This window comes from Haliotis cracherodii, unplaced genomic scaffold (genome assembly GCF_022045235.1).
Source record: "Haliotis cracherodii isolate W230 unplaced genomic scaffold, xgHalCrac1.p SCAF_5, whole genome shotgun sequence".
NCBI lineage: Eukaryota > Metazoa > Mollusca > Gastropoda > Lepetellida > Haliotidae > Haliotis > Haliotis cracherodii.
In genome coordinates, this window is record NW_027266308.1 from 28,661,711 (window position 1) to 28,684,749 (window position 23,039).

The following is a 23,039-nucleotide window of genomic DNA, read 5'->3' on the forward strand; positions in this document are numbered from 1 at the left end:
TAAGGGATTGATGGGGCGGATAAGGGACTGATGGGGCGGAGAAGGGGGTGATGGGGCGGATAAGGGGGTGATGGGGCGGAGAAGGGGGTGATGGGGCCGATAAGGGAGTGATGGGGCGGAGAAGGGAGTGATGGGGCGGATAAGGGAGTGATGGGGCGGATAAGGGGGTGATGGGTGGAGAAGGGGGTGATGGGGCAGATAAGGGAGTGATGGGGCGGAGAAGGGGGTGATGGGGCGGAGAAGCGGGTGATGGGGCGGATAAGGGAGTGATGGGGGTGGAGAAGGGAGTGATGGGGCGGATAAGGGAGTGATGGGGCGGATAAGGGACTGATGGGGCGGAGAAGGGGGTGATGGGGCGGATAAGGGGGTGATGGGGCGGAGAAGGGGGTGATGGGGCCGATAAGGGAGTGATGGGGCGGAGAAGGGAGTGATGGGGCGGATAAGGGGGTGATGGGGCGGATAAGGGGGTGATGGGGCGGAGAAGGGGGTGATGGGGCGGATAAGGGAGTGATGGGGCGGAGAAGGGAGTGATGGGGTGGATAAGGGAGTGATGGGGTGGAGAAGGGGTGATAGGGTGGAGAAGGGGGTGATATGGTGGAGAAGGGGGTGATGGCATGGAGAAGGGGGTGATGGGGCGGAGAAGGGGGTGATGGGGCGGAGAAGGGGGTGATGGGTGGAGAAGGGGGTGATGGGGCGGAGAAGGGAGTGATGGGGTGGATAAGGGAGTGATGGGGTGGAGAAGGGGTGATAGGGTGGAGAAGGGGGTGATGGGGCGGAGAAGGGGTTGATGGGGCGGAGAAGGGGGTGATGGGTGGATAAGGGAGTGATGGGGCGGAGAAGGGAGTGATGGGGTGGATAAGGGAGTGATGGGGTGGAGAAGGGGTGATAGGGTGGAGAAGGGGGTGATATGGTGGAGAAGGGGGTGATGGCATGGAGAAGGGGGTGATGGGGCGGAGAAGGGGGTGACAGGTAATTTAGCAATACAAGTAGGGTAGGTAAAAAATCAACAAATCTTCGGGAGGGTACGAGAACAGTGCATACTCGTGGGAGGAATATATATTGCTAGTATACAGGACTCCCAAACATAATTTTCGTATTGAAATACAATGACAGGGAAATTAGATGAAAGTTCTTTTTTTTATTAACATTTCAATTTTATGAAGAGTTTTGTATGAAGATATGCTGCTTTGTGGATATGATGTTCAGCATTGAGAGATTTCATGTGCCCTGGTTAATCTTACCTCCATTGACAGAGCAGCTCAAGGTCAAGGTTTTCAATGTACAGTACATTTAAAAAGTAAAAATTCATTCATTTTTAGAATTGTAAATAAATATTTGTTTGAGGTTTGTCCTCCATAGATATGGCTAAAAAACTTCTTAAAACCTACGTCTTAATCAAAGTTTCAGGAAAGTTCTGTGTGGAAGATTTACATAGGAAATTGGTTTCTATGAGGAGACGTTCTTTGAAATAAAATGAACACAAAGTGTCTTGTGACAAACCACCCAAGGATGGATTTTGTGAATGTACAGTTTCCGCATCATATCTCTCTGTCAGTCCAATCAAAGCCGCCAATACACAGAGTGTATTCAAACTTACGTTTAACTCCCAGATTATAGCGATAAACTCCCCAAAGCGGGAAAAGATTGAAAGTCTGCAATTACAATCTAAGCAATCAGAACCATAGAGCGAGTGTGAAAATCGCTCGTATTATTTTCTTTGTCGGCTTGTATTTTTCACAGTGTTTAAACCAGGCCTACAGAACACATGAGGGAGTTTTGTATTGTAGGAACATGAATGGGTTAAATCTTGACATCTTAGAAAGTAATTTGTCCGTTATGAACAAGGGAGCTGTCATTTCGCCAGGGAGGTCTCCGTATCAAGAGGAGGATGTGTAATTGTGTTTTTTGCCTGGTATTTCCCCCTCAGGCCACAGCAGTGTGTGAGCAGGGAGCTCTGATGTTATCTGCGCCACCTTGTACACTGGGTGATAGCCATCACAGCTACTGTAAGACCCTTCTTGTATGCTTCATCTGTTATGTAATGGCTGCTTATAGGTGAAGAATGTACAGGTATTATGCCAGGATTAATGCATGTTTTCATATTGCACCTGTGACGATATACAGATAGACGATATACTGCTACTGCACCTGTGTCGGGACGGAGATGTAAGAGGCATTGGTGCCGCGCCTGTGGTGGTAGAAATACATTGATATTGGACGTGTGTCAGAGTAAATGTATTGGTAGTGTACCTGTGTAATATAATATAGGGAGAAATGGTATTGTGCCTGTGTCAGTATGATGGTATTGGTGGGATATGAATGGTCTGTCAGTTTCCTGTGTCTGATATGGTCTATGCATGATCTAATTCCCCCTACCTGACAAGGTCTATGCATGATCTAACTCCCCCTACCTGACAAGGTCTATTCATGATCTAATTCCCCCTACCTGACAAGGTCTATGCATGCTCTAATTCCCCTACCTGACAAGGTCAATGCATGATCTAATTCCCCCTTCCTGACAAGGTCTATGCATGATCCAGTTCCTCCTACCTGACAAGGTCTATACATGATCTAATTCCCCCTACCTAACAAAGTCTATGCATGATCTAATTCCCCCTACCCGACAAGGTATATGCATGATCTAATTCCCCCTACCTGACAAGGTCTATGCATGATCCAGTTCCCCCTAACTGACAAGGTCTATGCATGATCTAATTCCCCCCACCTGACAAGGTCTATTAATGATCTAATTCCTCCTAAATGATAAGGTCTATGCATGATCTAATTCCCCCCACCTGACAAGGTCTATGCATGATCTAATTCCCCCTACCTGATAAGGTCTCTGCATGATCCAGTTCCCCCTAACTGACAAGGTCTATGCATGATCTAATTCCCCCCACCTGACAAGGTCTATTAATGATCTAATTCCTCCTAAATGATAAGGTCTATGCATGATCTAATTCCCCCCACCTGACAAGGTCTATGCATGATCTAATTCCCCCTACCTGATAAGGTCTCTGCATGATCTAATTCTCCTACCTGACAAGGTCTATGCATGATCTAATTCCCCCCACCTGACAAGGTCTATGCATGATCTAATTCCCCCTACCTGACAAGGTCTATGCATGATCTAATTCTCCTACCTGACAAGATCTATGCATGATCTAATTCCCCCCACCTGACAAGGCCTATGCATGATCTAATTCCTCCTACCTGATAAGGTCTATGCATGATCTAATTCCACCCACCTGACAAGGTCTATGCATGATCTAATTCCCCCTTCCTGATAAGGTCTCTGCATGATCTAATTCTCCTACCTGACAAGGTCTATACATGATCTAATTCCCCCCACCTGACAAGGTCTATACATGATCTAATTCTCCCTACCTGACAAGGTCTATGCATGATCTAATTCCCCCTACCTGACAAGGTCTATGCATGATCTAATTCCCCCCACCTGACAAGGTCTATGCATGATCTAATTCCTCCTACCTGACAAGATCTATGCATGATCTAATTCCCCCTACCCAACAAGGTCTATGCATGATCTAATTCCCCCCACCTTTCAAGGTCTATGCATGATCTAATTCCCCCTACCCAACAAGGTCTATGCATGATCTAATTCCCCCTACCTGACAAGGTCTATGCATGATCTAGTTTCCTGTACATGACAATATCTAAGCATCCATCGCCTTGTTTCCCCTACTGGAGAGGACAATGAATGGTCCGGCTCCCTTTCCTTGACAGGTCTATGCATGATCTGGTTTTATTATCATTCAGGATGTATGTAAACTGTTAGAACACACTGGATTAGAAGAGGTCACTGTCATCCCGGATTAGTCCAGCAAAGCCAGGTAAACAGACATGGATGAAAGCGACCCCCAAACAAATAACACCGCATTATACAGGCCGAGGCAGAACATCATTCATGTCTTGTTGCGACAAACATAGAAACAACAGCCAAGAGTGGGATAACAGCATGTTATTCACCGGTCAGTCTGTATAAAGACCACCTCATGCCAGTGATGACCAGTGTAAATAAGGATGTACACAAGACTCAAGAATGGTATGGTTAGCATGTAGAACACACAGGGTCATGATTTATGACCTTCAGTGAGTGAGCACAGTCTCGTCACGGCAACTTCTCCCTCCATTTTGATTTAACATAACTGTCATTAGGCCAAAAAAGAAAATTCTTTTTTTTTTATGGTAGTTTGAGTGACCGGGCATTATTCCATGTGCGACCTTCTGATTGTTATGTTTATTGTCAAGAAGCTAAGCTGCAGGGCAAAAGATAGTATACAGCCATGTTTTAATGTTTGAAAATGACGCCAACAAGAAATTGTTATTCAATATTGATATTTGATAGTCTCTCACAAGTAACCATTTAGCAGCCCTTCTTAATACATTTAAAGGGGCAGTGGGGTAGTCTAGTGGTTAAAGCGTTTGCACCACGAAAACTCGGGGTCGATTTCCCACATGGGTACAGAATGTGAAGCCCTTTTCTGGTGGCACCCGCCGTGATATTGCAAGAATATTGCTAAAAGAGGCGTCAAGCCATACTCACTCACTAATTCATTTGATACTGGGGGCATGGGTGCTCCAATCATCTAAGGCACATCAGTTTTTGCTATGCAGAGTTGCATCCCTTGGGCATGCCAGAATCCTATGATCGTGGGTTATCTAAGCTTCACCTTGATAATGAATGTTGGTTTGTCAGTATCATACCCATACTTGTAAGTTATACACCACCCTCACATCAGGCTTTCCTCCCTATTTAATTGGACATGCTGTGATATAACTGAAATACTGTTCCAAGCTGTGTTAAACCTGACTCACAGGAACAGACATACAGACTCATGCACACACAGACAGACACACAATAGACAGACAAATACACATAGAGACAGATACAGTCATACACACAGACAGACAGAGACAATCATACACACAGACAGACAGAGACAGTCATACACACAGACAGAAACTGTCATACACACACACAGACAGATGCACATATGCAGACAGTCATATACACAGACAGACAGATGCACATATGCAGACAGTCATACACACAGACAGACAGATGCACATATGCAGACAGTCATACATACAGACAGACAGGTATAGTCATACACACAGACAGAAGCACATATGCAGACAGTCATACGCACAGACAGACAGATGCACATATGCAGACAGTCATACACACAGACAGACAGATGCACATATGCAGACAGTCATACACACAGACCGATACAGTCATACACACAGACAGACAGATGTACATATGCAGACAGTTATACACACAGACACCCTCAGCCACACACAAAGACACATACAGACAGTCAAATACATGCAGACACATGCAGGCACAGTCAGACACATACAAATACACACACACATGCACACACATTTTTAGTACAAAAAGTACACAAAATCAAACATACTTGACATACTCTCGAATGACTAGGAGAGGGATGGTTCTCCCATACATTTTTACATCAGTATATTTCAAGATGATGAACTGTATAGGATCCCTGGCAAGACATCTCTCATAGTCTATCTTCAAACACATTTCTCCGGTGTAATGGCCATGTGACAACTGCATCCTCGTCCAATTGTCCATCAGCTAATTAAAGATGCAAAGTCAGATTTTGTAAATCTTTACAAATATTTAGTAGTTAGATTCATGAAAAATTCCAAAATATAGCATTCATTACTCTGCAAACATATCAGGGAAAAGACACAATAGAGGGAGCCGAAGTGGGCTGTCACCTAAAAAACTTGATTTATTGAATAAGATCACATAAAGAATCTGCCTCATCACTTGATAATGGTGATGCAATGCAAAAACTACCAAAGACCCGTCTTTGTAAGAAGGCTTATTGAAACACATGACACGTTCGTTACGCTTTTGGTCGGGTATGGGAAATTAATGTATGGCGCTTAAATGAGAATAGGCTTACACAACACAGTGACACCACGGCCAGTGACGCATGTCAGTTAATGAGGGATGGTGTATTTAGCATTAGATTCGTTGGACCATTATAGTCCCGAAAAAAATGTTAAATAAATAAGTTTGTCGATCAAATATTTCTCCAGTAATGTGATTAAAAAAAAATGGCCTAAACAAATGCAAATCAAATGTTGCACCTTTAATATAGTTATTTTCTGCTTTCATTGCTCTTAGTGCTTACATTCAAGAAAGTACACCGTCTCCATTTGGGCCTATGAATGCCAAGTAAACTATCCATCTAAAGATTAACCTACACTTGAACTAAATACTTCAGAGGACGAGGGTAGTATTTTGCCACTGTCAGCAGAATATCATAATGTAGTGCAGGAACATTTACATCATAGAGTTAAGCACCTTGGTCAATACACACCCTCAACATTTATACAATCTCATCTGAAAAGCAATGAGTTAGTGAAGGGTTGATACAGGCATGTCATGGTGGAATCTAAACACAACAAAATAGATGACTTTTTAGATGTCCCAGAGCTATTGCAAATACCCCTACAAGTAAGAAAGTGATAGATATCCAATTCCTTCAGACCTTGTCCAAACAAGCCAATCATGAAAAGCCTCCGACAATGGGATGAATTGATATTTCAATGATAGTTTCTGAAATACGCATTAAGCTCGTGGCCTGTGTTCCCAGAGATCTCAATCAGTGTTTGACAAGTAAGTGAGTTTGTGTTAAAAGTTGCTTTGAACTGTGTATCATTTATATCAATCTATTTTGGTTTCAAGGGCAAAAATATGAAAGTTTGGAAGACAATGGCCAGTGTGTTGAAAGTTACAAGCATGGGTATTGTGCTGACCAAGGTTTATAATCAGGCACGGATGTCCCCGTTGTCAACCATTCTCACTGCAGGGTTACTTCCCTTAGTTGTGCCAGAATCCTGTGATCTTGGGTTCAAATCTAGATTAGCCTTTATCATGATTCTTGGTCTGAGTTAGAATTGGTCTTCAGCAACCCAACCTTGTCTGCCTCAATGAAGATCTGGGTTAGAAATTTGGTCTTCACAAATATGTGCTTATCTTTCCTCACAAGTGAGTGAGTGAGCTTAATTTTACGCCGCTTTTAGCAATATTCCAGCATTATCATGGCGGGGAACACCACAAATGGGCTTCACACATTGTACCCATGTTGGGAATTGAACCCGGGTCTTTGGCATGACGAATGAACGCTTTAGCAACTAGGAAACCTGAACGCCTCGTCCCAATGAAGACCTGGGTTAGAATTGGTCTACTGCATCCCATTCTTGTCTGCCTCATGAAGACCTGGGTTAGAATTGGTCTACTGCACCCCATTCTTGTCTGCCTTGTGAAGATCTGGGTTAGAATTGGTCTACTGCACCCCATTCTTGTCTGCCTCATGAAGACCGGGGTTAGAATTGGTCTACTGCACCCCATTCTTGTCTGCCTCATGAAGACCTGTGTTAGAATTGGTCTGCAGCACCCCATTCTTGACTGCCTCATTAAGACCTGGGTTAGAATTGGTCTACAGCACCCCATTCTTGTCTGCCTCATGAAGATCTGGGTTAGAATTGGTCTACTGCACCCCATTCTTGTCTGCCTCATGAAGACCTGGGTTAGAATTGGTCTACTGCACCCCATTCTTGTCTGCCTCATGAAGACCTGGGTTAGAATTGGTCTACTGCACCCCGTTCTTGTCTGACTCATGAAGATCTGTTTTAGAAATGGTCTACTGCACCCCATTCTTGTCTGCCTCATGAAGATCTGGTTTAGAATTGGTCTACTGCATCCCGTTCTTGTCTGCCTCATGAAGATCTGGGTTAGAATTGGTCTACTGCACCCCATTCTTGTCTGCCTCATGAAGACCTGGGTTAATATTGGTCTACTGCACCCCATTCTTGTCTGCCCCATGAAGACCTGGGTTAGAATTGGTCTACTGCACCCCATTCTTGTCTGGCTCATGAAGATCTGGGTTAGAATTGGTCTACTGCACCCCATTCTTGTCTACCTCATGAAGACCTGTGTTAGAATTGGTCTACTGCACCCCATTCTTGTCTGCCTCATGAAGACCTGGGTTAGAATTGGTCTACTGCACCCCGTTCTTGTCTGCCTCATGAAGATCTGGGTTAGAATTGGTCTACTGCACCCCATTCTTGTCTGCCTCATGAAGATCTGGTTTAGAAATGGTCTACTGCACCCCGTTCTTGTCTGCCTCATGAAGACCTTGGTTAGAATTGGTCTACTGCACCCCATTCTGCCTCATCAAGACCTGGGTTAGAATTGGTCTACTGCACCCTGTTCTTGTCTGCCTCATGAAGATCTGGTTTAGAATTGGTCTACTGCACCCCGTTCTTGTCTGCCTCATGAAGATCTGGTTTAGAATTGGTCTACTGCACCCCGTTCTTGTCTGCCTCATGAAGATCTGGGTTAGAATTGGTCTACTGCACACCATTCTTGTTTGCCTCATGAAGACCTGTGTTAATATTGGTCTACTGCACCCCATTCTTGTCTGCCCCATGAAGACCTGGGTTAGAATTGATCTACAGCACCCCATTCTTTTCTGCCTCATGAAGATCTGGGTTATAATTGGTCTACTGCACCCCATTTTTGTCTGCCTCATGAAGATCTGGGTTATAATTGGTCTACTGCACCCCATTCTTGTCTGCCTCATGAAGACCTGGGTTAGAATTGGTCTACTGCACCCCATTCTTGTCTGCCTCATGAAGACCTGTGTTAGAATTGGTCTACTGCACCCCATTCTTGTCTGGCTCATGAAGACCCGGGTTAGAATTGGTCTACTGCACCCCATTCTTGTCTGCCTCATGAAGACCTGGGTTAGAATTGGTCTACTGCACCCCATTCTTGTCTGGCTCATGAAGACCTGGGTTAGAATTGGCCTTTAGCAACCCATGATTGTCGAAAAGGCGACTCTCAGGATGGGGTGGTCAGACTGGCATGTCATTGTATCCGAATTGTGTGGATCAATGTTTATGATGTCAGACACTGGATTGTCTGGTCCAGACTCGATGATTTACAGACCAAAGTCTCATAGCTGGAATATTGCTGAGTGCGGAGTTTAACAAGAATCACCCACATCTTGGTTGATAACCAGTGGGCATCACTGTTTGTTTGTTTGTTTGTTGTTTAATGCTGCACTCAGAAATATTTCAGCCATATGACAGTGATTGACATCATGAGCATTGATCTACACAATTGGGATACGATGACATGCATCAACCAAGTCAGTGAGCCTGACCACCCGATCCTGTTAGTTGCCACTTACGACAGGCATCGTCCCCTCTTGCGGCAAGCATGGGTTGCTGAAGTCCTAATCTTTACCCGGATCTTCATGGGTCTTGAGCATCACTGATACTTATCAGACAAATGTATGACTGTTTTCTGAATGGATGCACCTAGGTGTATCTCAAAACAGGAATAGCGAGATAGAAAGTAATGAAAAAATATAACTGATCCACAGGTCGAATAACAGTATCAAGCCGGAACGAGAAAGCAAAAATTGGACATATTTTATTTCACATCTTAGAAAAAAACAGGTCTATGAAACCATATCCCCAGTTGGACAGTAGGTTAACTGTACAGATAACAGTCATACAAGCAGGGTTAATTCTTTTCAGCTGAAGATTTTTCACAGTTCTGTTTAGGTCTCTGTAGGACATGAGCTAGCCCATGTGGTAGTTGGAGACAGACTTGGCACTCTCTGATCTGGCACAGGGAAGCCGTGACCTTCAGGACATTCAAGGTTGCCAATGTGTGTTGACAGAAGATTAGCTTTTGAAAATGTTTAAAAGTAGGTCAGGATATCTATCAATTTTTACATGTGTAAATAAAGGAGTGAAAAAAAAAAGCTAAAATGTGGCCATTGCGGTAGCTGAGTCAAGGGTGTTTCATTGTTGAAAAGATCCTGAGTATATTTTTGCGATATCAGGATCAAGACATCTATCTATTTTTAAATGTGTAAATATAAAATGTCAACGTTGGAGAATAATCAGTCTCAATTATCTTATGAAACTGTTTCCATTGCGCAAATAAAGGAGAATTTTTGTACATTTTACCATAGTGGAAATGTTTATTTTATGGAGTATTATTGTTTTGAAGTTCCTGAATATATTTTGGTCATATGTTCTCAAGAAGAGACCATTGTTGATGTGAAATGTGTTGATACATTTAGATATGTGTATCTCATTCTGTATCCTTTCTGGGCAGAGCAATTTAGAATGTTAGTGGGTACTCTTATTTTATAAAGAGTATTCATTTGTTGGAATCATCCAGCAGGGCTGCTCAGTTCACTGTACAGAGTTGCTGCCCTTAGGCATGTCAGGATCCTGATTATGATCCTTGGGTTGTCAGTACCATACCTAAGTGGTAAACATCTAAGACCTTCATCACTTTGGGCTTTCCTCCCACATCAGGATACACGCTGTAATAGACAAAATATTCATTGCAGATTTTTTCCAACTCACTAAGTGTTCTTATTTGAAGATATGGTGGTGGGGTAGACTTGCTCAAAAGTTTATTGATCAGGGTTTCAACTTTGAGGTGTCAGTTAAGCTTTCGAACCTTGTTATGGTAGATATACGGAAGACATTTCCAAATTCGACACATTAGTGACAAATGTTGTCTGATGCTATTCCCTATTTTAACTTCTACCATATATTCCCGTGTTTTTTTCAGGTGAACAATTGACTTGCACTAGCATGTGTTTGTAAAGGGTGCCACAGGTGGGGCAGGATATGCTCACCTTTTTGCAAATACCTGGTATCATCACTATTTGATAGTGATTTATAGTAGAGATTTCTTGTGATCATGGATATTATTTTTTGTTGCTTTTCTTGAATGCATAATTCACATTCCTCTGCATCAATTTGGGAATGTAAAGATATTCATTTCAAAATTCAACTTTGACTGGACCAGCTCATTTCATTGTGTACGAGCTCCTGTGTACTGACTTCTTCATTGCACCATAGCACTGTTTATTTTGGCCTTACCCTTCTTTGTCAACCATTTTTGAGAAAAGATAAATAATTAGGTGGTCATTTGTTAACCTCTTCCTGAAAAGAAAATGATCACCAGCCCAAATGTGGAGATTATTATACGAACATGCATGTGATACTGATTTTACAAAACGAGTGTTAGAATTCTTGTATTTCCCTACTGAGAACAAGGGAAATATGTGAATTCTTACACAAATTTCGTAAAATTATCACACATTTGAGTGTAATAATGTCATTACCCATTTTTTCTTAATCCTTTTGAGCTCCCCTTTAAAAAAATGTACAGATCACGACCGTCGTCTTAGAAAACCACAACTGTTGAATGATGTCAACATTCTTCAGCTATGACGCTCTTTCTAGAGTGACATCATTCCGATCATACGTCACAATTAGAGTCGAATGACAGCAACAATGCCGTTCGGTTGATGTAAGCAATACACTGGTGTGTGTGAAGCGATATTTGCGTGAGTGCACATACAATTTTTATGAACTCGGTTATTTCTAACCCTGTGGGTATTAAATTTTCTTTACGACACATGAAACAGTGATCCCAACATACAAATATTCCATTTGTTATGGCCTAACCTGTATTTTTCTGTTTTATGGTGAACATATACTCATTAAATGTAGATTGAGTCCTCTTTAACATATTTAAGTAAAAAGGTCCAGATATGTGAATTTTGGTAAGGAGGGGTCTCAGTTACACCAGTGAGGGTTGGAGTAGTTGTCAGGAGGATGGTACAGACAACGCAACCAGGCACACACTGCTCCAGTGTTGGGGCTTAAAAGCTATGCAGGGATTAAATACTTTCCTCTCAATAAAGCATGGCAGGTATATGTCAGAGTGAAGCAAAGAAAGAAGCATTGACTGACTTGCAATCATAAGATTTTAAAAATATACAGTGGACTGCTGAGAGTGTGTATTGAATTTAGCCTTCGTCTAAACATTGTATGATGGTAGGGTAAATCTCTTCTTTGCCTACTGAGGGGGCTTGAAGATTGATGGATCAGGGTTTAACTTATGGATATATATATATGCAGCTCATCTTTGGACTTTTGTATTTTATCTATCTATACATTATACTGGATTTAATGTTTGAGTTCTTTTGCTGTTTTGATGTTGATATTTGTCTTTATTTTCTTCTAGCTTTGTTAAGTCAAGGGTTATAAAGGATTTCCTTGGAAAAATGTACAAAAAATCCAAATAGATTGACAGACCTTTTACAGCTCAGGTTTAGATTTTTCTTGTAGATGAATGGTTTGAATTGATTAGATGAGAGATTGTCAGGCCAACACTTGTTATTTACACTTTCCGATGGTCATGATAAAGTGTCATCAATAAACCGAACACATTTTTCAGATATTATTACATATATATGTATTATCTGATTGAGGGTAATAGGGGGAGATATCACTATGTAATAATAATAAATTGTGAACACTTGAAATATACATTCCTTTTATGTTCTTTATTTGGATAATTTTCTTCTATATCCTAAGATCCGTGAAGATCCCGGGTAGATTAGGTCTTCAGCAAACCATGCTTGCCGTAAAAGGGGACTATGCTTGTCGTAGGAGGTGACTTACAGGATCGTGTGGTCAGACTCGGTGACTTGGTTGATGCATGTGACCATATCCAAATTGCGTGGATCGATGCTCATGATGTCAATCACTGGATTGTCTGGTCCAGACTCGATTATTTACAGACTTCCGTCATATAGCTAGAATATTGCTAAGTGCAGCGTTAAACAACAAACAAACAAAAATCTTTATCCTGATCTTGGTAGATGATGCACAAGGTGCAGAATGTTGTGTTAATGCTCCAGGATTGTCATTTAAAGTAATCAGACAGACATTTGATGAAGGTTGCTTGGATATTTGCTGCCCATGTTTAATGTTCTCATAATACTCATACCTTTTTGTATTCACTTCGCCAAGCATTCCTTCCTCTGGAGAAATCAGCCTGTTAACACATAGAATTTGTTCTTCTGTCATTACCAGGTATCGGCTGATGAGAGACTGCTGGAAGAGTGACCCAAAGAAACGCCCTAGTTTTGCTGAGATAGGAGACAGAATTGACACCATGATTGCAGAATGTTCAGGCCAGGAATACCTTGACCTTCAGCTTGATGAGTCCCAGGGATACTATCAGGGGCAGGATTCTGATGAAGAAGAGTCTGATGGTGATTTGAGAATGGATATCCAAGGTGCCTCTGATGCTGGTAGGGAGGCCCAAGAAGCCAAAGATGATGAAGAGGAAGACATGGCTGAAAATAGAGAGAATGAAACAGATGGAACTCTGACTGCAGAGGTTAGGAAGCTTGATGGTGATGTGGACAGGAGCCACCATGATAAAGATGCTAATGAAGGACGGTTATGGGTTATTTCATCACCAAAGATGTATGACACATTGAAAGAGGATGAAGAATTTGTTACCATTCCAAAATTTATCACAGAGCTGGGAAGTTACAAACGTAAAAAATCTCGAAGGGGTTCCAGAAAGGATGAACGGAAGATTCCATCTAAGCTCAAGCTAATGGAGAAGCTAAATGAAGGAGATGGAAGGGAGGACAGGGGGTCGGACAGCTCTCTGAGTCCTTTGTCCGATGAGGTGTTCTCCGATGGCCTCTACACAGCACCATATTCATATCTGAAAACACCGGATCGTTGTGGACTATCTGACAGAGATGCATCTCCAACAAACTCTGAGATATCAGACAACGTCTTCAACACTGATTCCAATGAGATGTCTCATCAGTGTCAACGTCGATATGAGAGGACAACCTCTGAAATATCTACTACCAGCATCGATTCTGGCTTACCCCAGAGCCCTCTACAGCTTTACTTCCCAGGGTACTCCGGAAAAAGGATGGACTCCCTCGGGTATTCCCGCAGCAGATTGGACTCCCTGGGATACTCTCGCAGCAAGCTCGACTTTGGATACTCTCCTCGGCACAAACAGACATACTGTAAGAATGCTTCAAGAAGTCCCCTATCTGGGTCTTATCTGGGTCGGTTGAAGAGATTGACCAGGAACACCTCCGCATCTTCTGGAGGAGGACGTCTTCCTTCTGTGGCAGACAGTGATGAAGAACTTCACTCTTCAAGCCTGTAACAAGGTGAATAAATATTGTCACTCAACGTTGTGTGGTGTTTGCCTGTCAACTGCTTTTAGTTCACGTTGTTAGGAGAACCGGTGCTACTGGTAGGGCACTACATACTTAACTTCGTGAAAACACCAGGTGTTATCATGATGCGTTAGTTTTGGTTGCTATACATTTGCTGCTTCTAGATTAGCTAGTTTGGACTTTCTTATAATATAAAAGATATATGACTATGATTTCCAACCCCAAAGGATTTGACTTTTTTTATTTGATTTCATGGGCCAATATGTCTGCATTGGTGTTACAGTGAGTTCTGTTTGAGTTTGAGTACTCCATTCACCATGATTATGATTCTAGGTTTGTCATTAGCAGTAAACTAAGACCTACGTCACTTCCGGCTTTCCTGTCACAATATGCTGCCAGGACTTGATATGACTAAAGGAAGACTAAAGCTTACTCACACACTATTGACAGTATTCACCTCTTCAAGAGTTGTACCTTTATTGTTCTTGGTACTGCTGGACAAAACAACCTATGCAAGCCTATGTTAAGGTATGGGAGTTACAATGAACGCTTTGCACAACGGCACCCTGACCATATTCGGACTGTTTTGAAGACTAAATTTAAAATCAATAGGTAGATGTTTGACGAACGTTTTGTGCAGTCTTTTTTTCCTTTTCACGTGTTTGATAGATGATTATATAAATAATGACATAATATAACGGTACTATTCATCCTATACAATAAAATCTTCTGATTCTTGTAAATTAAAAATGACACCAGTATGAAAATTAGACAGTAAATGACGCGCATGTCGCATTTATTTGTATAAGACAAGTCTTCTCAAAGACATGTGATAGACATTGACCACCAAAACAAAACATGCTTCTTTAGGGACGACGGGGTAAGCCGTATTACTAAGGAAACTTCAAGTACAAACGATGTAAGGCAGAGGCAGATTGAATTAAAGCGACAAAAGACGCATCATACGGAATCTCTGCAACAAGCAGAGTCCACTGTCCATTGTACGATTCTGACTACATCATGAACATATGTTTGCGAATCACTATCAAATAGTGATGATACCTGTGTCCATAACGATAACGCCAATTGAAAAATATTTCAGTTGCAGTACGGTGTGACAGTTGAACGTAGTAAGTTTGCTTGTTTATTTGTTGTTTAACGCCGCCCTCGGCAATATTCCAGCTATATGACAGCCGTCTGCAAATAATTGTGTCTGGACCAGACAATCCAGATATTGACATTATGAGCATCGATCGACGCAATTGGGATACGATATCATGCATCAACCAAGTCAGCAGCCTGACCATCCGACCCCGTTCGTCGTCTCTTAGGACAAGTGTAGTTGCCTTTTATGACATGCATCAACCAAGTCAGCGAGCATGACCACCCGATCCTGTTCGTAGCCACTTAGGACAAGTATAGTTGCCTTTTATGACATGCATCAACCAAGTCAGCGAGCCTGACCATCCGATCCCGTTCGTAGCCACTTAGGACAAGTGTAGTTGCCTTTTATGACATGCATCAAACAAGTCAGCAGCCTGACCATCCGATCCCGTTCGTAGCCACTTAGGACAAGTGTAGTTGCCTTTTATGACATGCATCAAACAAGTCAGCAGCCTGACCACCCGATCCCGTTCATCGCCTCTTAGGACAAGTGTAGTCGCCTTTTACGGAAAGCACGGGTTGCTGAAGACCTAAACGTAGTAAGTAGTTCACCACTTGATGAAACTCGTGTGAACTGTGCCGCAAACCTAGCCGAGCACCAGGCAGGATAACAAGTACCATCTTTTAACGTCTTTTGGTATGATGCGGCCGGGCATCGAAACCCGTACAATCCGCTCTCCGGGCGGACGCCGTACCGCTAGACCACGGAGGCGGTCGCGATTCTCTGAAACTAAAGATACTATTTTTGGGGAAACACAGTGAGGTTTACTCAGAGCCCTTGACATGTCGTTCCTCGATATGTGCTCAAAGGTTGTTTCATTAGGGTCACAGCTTCATGACCTCAGGAAAATCATAGTTTTATGGTGGACATGTGGAGTACATTTCCAAATTTGACAGTGACAAAAAATGTGTCGGATGCAATTTATTTTGACATGTACCATGTCCCCTGTTTTTTTTAGGTGAACAATTTACTTACCTTTGCATGTGTTTGTAACAACGGGTGCCATCGATGGGGCAGGATACGCTCACCTGTTCGCGAACACCTGGCATCATCACTTTTTGGTAGTGATTCAGAAACGCATGCTTAAGAGAAAATTAGAATCGTGCAATGAGCTATACTTTCAGAAGATTTCTTTTTGATTATGGAAATGTGTTTTTGTCGCTTTTGTTTGTGTCAATGACAATCTGTATTAATAAGAGTTTAGGTAGGATCGGGGCTGCTTGATGCCTCTCATTGATGCTAAGTTGCCAGCCGAGTTCATGAAGGCGATGTCGTTGATAAATGTAGATATGGGGTGTATAAATTACAAAGAAACTCATGAAGTTAGGTGACGTCATTACCTATTTAAAATGGTAAGAATTTGGTAGCCTCAGAATAATATTCCGTGACCATAATATTACTTAATATTCTTTTTCAGTGATTGAAAGTCCTTGAAAGGGGTTGTTGAGTAACGTCTTGTCCGCGTATTTTGTTCTGCAATATTTATTCCGTAATGGTGTTTGGATTAACTTCATTCTATCCGAAAATAATATATTCATGAGAATGTCATATTTATGTAACGTCTAATTGCACATTAGATTTATCATGAATGTCATTTATACCCATATACCCTTCACGTTTTCCGGTTTTATAGTCAAGTTTATACCAAATACTCATGTCATAATTAATGACTAGAACATTTGATTTATCCGAAAAGACTTTTAAAAATGTTCTTTACTAAAATCCAGCCAACCACCAGCCACAACCCTTTACGTCAAGCTCAATAAATGTTTCTCATAAAGTGGCCACACGTAATTTATTATGGGTGTACGGGTATATCCTGTCGCTAGGACAGCGACACATAAAAACCGTCGGACGCCATTGTCGTCCCCCCTCCCCTCTCGGCGTCTAGTCTGGCGCCACCCCTTGTAGCTATTTTCCCGTCTGATTTGAGATGGGAGGTACATGCAGTACGTTCATGTTCCCTTGGACAAGCCTCTGGTGGGAGTATACATGCATGCAGTCTTCTTTGTAAAGGGAAACTAAGATTACTTGCTTCGTGATTTATGCCATATGTAGACCCCATAGAATACAAATTTTGGAGATATGACGTTAGCGCTTCGAAGGGCTGAAACTTTGGAAGCCAGATTTTTACGTTGACAAACGTCATACCGTCATTTTTTGTTGATTTTAAGAAAGAAAATGTCTTGAATTTCGTTTAGGAAGTTAAAATAAAATAAAATAAAACTTATCAAGAGCTTTTGCAAACAAATATACACGAATCAGATGGGGTTGAACAAGTCTTAGATGACTACATGTATAGTCAAAATATAATTAATAACATTCATACGCGTATTCTAAGGGACATCATATTTTGATGATGTTTTGAAAAATAATCACAACCCCAAACGTAAATTATAATGGGAATTATTCGTATTTAACTAGCATGTTTATGTTAAGTGCCCCGCCCCTTTTCTGAAAAAAATATGTATTCGCTCTTGAAAAGTCATACGGGATTAATGCATTTTAACTTCACTACTATATTTTTTAAATAATTCTTTCGTCATTGACGTTTTGTTATAGAATTAATTATGACCATGGTTCGGCTCCATCATCTGGCTGGTGAGATTTTCCCGTCGGCTTTCTGGCGGGTAAATTTTGTAAACACGGAATGTGCCCGTTATTTGTCCGGGCGAAGGGTAGGGCTTTATCTGAAGGGACTTTACATTGGAGATGTTGACTTAAGCATAGTCAGTTAGATGTCTAATTGTGTTTATATCTTCAAGATGGTTGTCTAAGAAACACACAATGAACAGGCGGGTCGGGTAAGGCAAACATAAGCTTGAGCGAGTAAACAGTTAGCTTACCGTCTCTCTCGCATCGTACAGAAGTCCTGTACACCAGCGCGTCTACCTGCGAGCGCTCGGTCGTGTTTCATATGCCGTCAAAAGTTTTGTGTGGCTATGACATGACTCCCAATTGCTTTGATTTGTAGACATAATTATGGTGTGTTTGCATCCCTTAATTGCCAGATTTCTGTGATTCTACGTAAAGACTGCATGTGGAATGAAAGGTTTAATCTTATAAGAACAAAGATGTGAAAACAGGAGATTTAAAAATATCTCTGACAGGGATACAGATTACACTGTCACTATTAATGTTTGAATGATTGACAAGAATATTGAAAGAAAGAAATAAAATATAGCGAAGTAGTTTTGATTGCCAGCGGCCCTCTCATTGCCATTGTTAAAATTCTGCCAGACTTCTGTTCGCCTGGAAGAAGATTATTTCGGTATTGTTTTCATATTTTTTTCATCGTTTTAATGACATTTATTCTCATTCAGATTTGATAATCCAGTGGAGGCATTTGCGGTATAATGAGGTGCTGTGAGAGTTCAGGAAGGACTCCTGTGAGAAACGTTGAGAAAATATGCCGGTAGAAGGTCTCTAAATGAAACATAATTCATAGATGTTTACAAGAAGGAATGATTTTGGTTTAACGCCGCTTTGAACAGAAGACAATGAGAATACTCAAGCTTTCAAACTGGTCATGAAAATGCTGGAAAATATTGTGAAATTATTATGAATACCAGTTCGAGGTATTCGTTGTAGATTACCGCGTAGATTTAACATATTCATGCTATGCAGTGAAATTACTCCAATGACAGGGGCGAGACAGTGTGGCTGTCTACATCAATATACCTAGGCATCCTTGAGTTGAGAGCGTTACCCAAGAAAGGTCAGTGATTTGTCATGTTAGATAATACCCGCGTACTGGAGAGAGACTAGGTGTTTCTGAAGACTCCCGTAGGAGCAGATTTCAGACAAGATGCCGACATCTGTGAGGAGCTGAATGGTGGCCATGTCTAGTTGGTCACAGTCAGCGACTTACTTGACATATCACAATCAAACAAGCTGATTTAGCAATTTTAATGATACTTTAGTGAGGGTCACAGCTGTGAGCTGTTTACCCGGGGCTCACTTCAAGATCGTGTTTGAAGTTTGAAAACATCGGGTTCGCTTTGTCCATTTGTGTGCAGAGTCAGCCGACGAGCAGGTAGCGCGCGCAGGGTCCATTCAGACCGGTAAATCATTACTTTTACAAATACAGATAGCATCAAAGTGGTCGTGAGCGAGTGAAAGGTTGGCCTGTCTCCCGACTAGCTTTGCGTGCCCCTCCCCTACCACACAGGGATTGTCACAATACGGGGCTGGACCAGCTGTGTTTGAGGACGAGTCCAGTTCCTCCATGCCTTTACACCTGGACGTATCCCTAGCATACACACAGAACCAGTCTTACGCCGAGCCCCCAACACTGGGGACATCATATAGCAGTATAAAGCTTTGTATAGAGACCGTTACCTAGCCCAGTGGGTAGTGTGGTCATTCCAGACGCACTCGATCGAGTTTGATTCTCCCATTTTAAGATTCAAGTGAAGCATCGGTCGTTGTGATGCCAAAAAGTGGAGTGAAACTCTGAAAAACTAAAACAGTTAGTGCGATCCATCCCTCCTCTACGATAACCCGACGATAGTCAGGTGCCATTTTAGCACCAGGTCAACTACAGAAATGTATGTCCAATTTGCGTCTTGCACGGAACACATTCATGCCACTTCAGATCCAAGAACAACCCGCGACACGGGGGAATGGCGCCCATTCTCTAAGAGGAAGATAGTCTAGAACAAATTGAAAAGTCGTCCAAAGGACTCGCCGCAAATTTAGACCAATTTAGATTGTTACTGAACGAATGATAACTTTGTCTACAAAATCCTTCTTTAATGAAACGTCTCTTTAACGTTTACAAAAAGAAAAACTTCAAGAATGCTTGACGCTATGCATGAAATCATATGACTGTTCATAGGTAGTCATCCTTGAAAGGCTCATTATGATATATCAACCAAGATAAATTTGACGTTTCATTTTTTAAAGAATAATTTATTGTTACCAGTTACATTTTATAGACATTAATTCATCAGTGACCTCGTCACTTTTGACCGAAAATACGACAAAAAGTGATTGATTTTTCGCCGCCTTGAGGCTGTGACGAGCACCGTGATCTTCCCAGGGTGCTGAGGTCCCGCTAACTGCAGCAGGTACGTGTAGAAACATGCCACAATGGACGGCGAGAGTTGCCACCCCACCTGTGACCCATACCTGTCCCCACAGTCATGGAACACCAATTAGCAACGTGTAGCGATAGCTGGGATAGAGTCCTGTAAACATCTCTACACTAACGCTTTCACAGAAAAGTCAACAGTCGTCGTCCCACAGCTCCTTTCTATCCTGATTAGGAGTTTAGCTTCTAGCAGGTGTTCGCAGTGCTGGCGTATCACCGTTTAGTCTGTTGAAAGGTTCAGGTAGCATCGCATGCCTCTATCAATGAATGGAGAACAGGGGAGATCGCTGACAGTAGCGTGGGGGAGAGTGGTACTACAATTCAACTTCCATATTTTTTCAACATTTTTTTTCCATTTAAATGCGAACACAGCATTCGCACCTCAAAACATTCTCAATAATATCTACATTTGAACCAAAAATAATATTTTGAATATAAATAAATAATATCTTGACAAATTCCTCACTACTTAATGCTGGTAAAAAAGATTTTAAGAACATAATAGTCACAAATCACATCTTTGTAATTGTATGAATATTTATTTAAATAAATATATGATGTCGTTATCAGGCAGTTGTAGAGGTTTTGATCCACCTTGTATTTCGGAAATATATATATTACGTAAAATCATGTTAGGTTTACATTTGAAATTCGATAACCATTGTGATTCAAAAGGAAATGCTTACAGCATTCGGACTGTAATCTGTTCAGGCAGAACCAAGAAACGATGCCATATATTGCGCAGATCATGCCGTTTACTCCAAATATCACAACCTTTAACTTTCGTGGTTAGATTTAGTTGTTTTACACATGTAACAGTGTCAGGGTGTTATCACGTATTAAGATCATACTCCCCCTACGGGTTCGGTGTTTGTACTTTTAGTAGTTGTGGATTTGTCTGCGATCAAACTACGCTAGTAAAGTGACAGCCGTTTATGTAGTCTCTACTGTAGGCAAGTGCCACTGTTGAAACCGAAATGTTGACCTTCGCGACACCCGGTGTTCGCAGAGTATATCAATTTATTGATTGTTTGTTGTCATACACCGCAGTCAACAATATAATAAGTCTGGGTTAGACAAACCAGTGATTGATATTATGAGCAACGTCCCAAGCTTTCGGGGTACAATGACGTGCTATCAACGGAAGCACCGAGCCTGTCCACACGGTCAAACAAGCTCTTACGACACTAATAGGTTATTTGTGACCAGTTTTGCACCCGATTCCACCGGCGATCATATAATATGCTTAAGTTTGTTAGGGATAACACTTACAATTCATATTTATGGAGCCGTTTTCGGGTTGTGAAGTCGGCATTTCCCCGGAGCCTGTTAGACCCGGCAAAGATGCCAATCAGTATAATCGAGTGCTATTGGTAGTAGTTGTAGTAATAGTAGTTGTAGTAGTAGTAGTTTGGTTTTGTATGTTGTTTAACGCCACACTCAGCTATTAGACCTCGGTCTGTAATTAGTCAAGACAATCCAGATATCATGAGCATAGATCTACGCAATTGGGATACGATGACATGCATCAACCAAGTCAGCGAACCTGACCACCCGATCCCGCTAGTCGCCTCTTACGACAAGCATAGTCGCCTTTTATGGTGAGCATGGGTTGCTGAAGACCTTTTCTAACCCGGATCTTCATGGGTCAGTAGTAGTAGCAGTTGTTGTTCTTGTTGCGGTAGCAGTAGTTATAGTAGGTAGTAGTTGTTGTGGTGGTAGTAGTAGTCGTAGTGGTGGTATATTAATGGCGGACTTGGGTCAAAGGAAGGTCTATTCGACATATATAAAATTCTTGCTGCAGAAACATTCATAAACGACAAATTAGTTTAAAAAGAAAATGTCATTAAAAATGGGAGGTTTCTTAAACTGAAAGCAACATAATCCAACCAAAATCAATAAAAACATCGGATGACAACCACCCGTCCGAGAGTTGAACTCAATTTCAACAAAAGAGAACACAAATTTATAAAGTAACAGTACTGTTCTGTTTTTTCCAAATATGGACAGAAAATTCAAAATATCTCTTTCGGATGACCCACAGGTGAGATTTGGATCTAATTTAAAACAGGATATAATTATGTGGGTGAATGTCCTGGAATGTATATTTATTTATATATAAAAAGAGTTAAGGACCACCCAGTTCTTTCATATTACTATAGTTAATCTGTCATGGTATGACAGATTAACCATAGCAACATGAAAGAATCGGGTGGTCCATAACTCTTTTTGAGTAGCATATATACAAAGAAGATGTTACGAGGTAATGACCAAGTAATGACCGCCCCGCTCTTAGACCTCCCCGAGTGTCTTATTGATGTTTATTTTGAATAAACATTATGCGGGTAATTTCAACTTGATGTAATAATTGCTTGATTTTTATAATTGGAAAACATTACATACACAGTTACATTTACGAATTAGGAGGACGAGCCTCCTTGTATGAAATGTCTGACAAAATACCAATTTAGTAGAGTCGGAAACCTAACTCAAACGTCGACATCTGTTTAGATAGCAGCGACCAACACGATGGACAACTGTCCATTAATACACATCTTCCAGCGGCGAAGGTGTTAACTGACTTTAATACAGTAAGTTAACACCTTTGCCGCGGGAAGATTATTAATACACGCCACAAAACTAAGAACTACCC

General features: G+C 41.6%; 1 protein-coding gene across 1 annotated transcript in view; it reads left to right on the forward strand.

The window, feature by feature from the left end:
- LOC139443494 (uncharacterized) overlaps positions 1 to 14,139 on the forward strand; it is a 111,440-nt gene extending 97,301 nt beyond the window's left edge. Inside the window, exon 24 of the mRNA XM_071224481.1 lies at positions 13,000 to 14,139. Within this exon, the coding sequence (XP_071080582.1) occupies positions 13,000 to 14,113 (1,114 nt within the window). The 3' untranslated portion in view covers positions 14,114 to 14,139. The remainder of the gene's footprint in view (positions 1 to 12,999) is intronic.
- Positions 14,140 to 23,039: the final 8,900 nt, after the last annotated feature.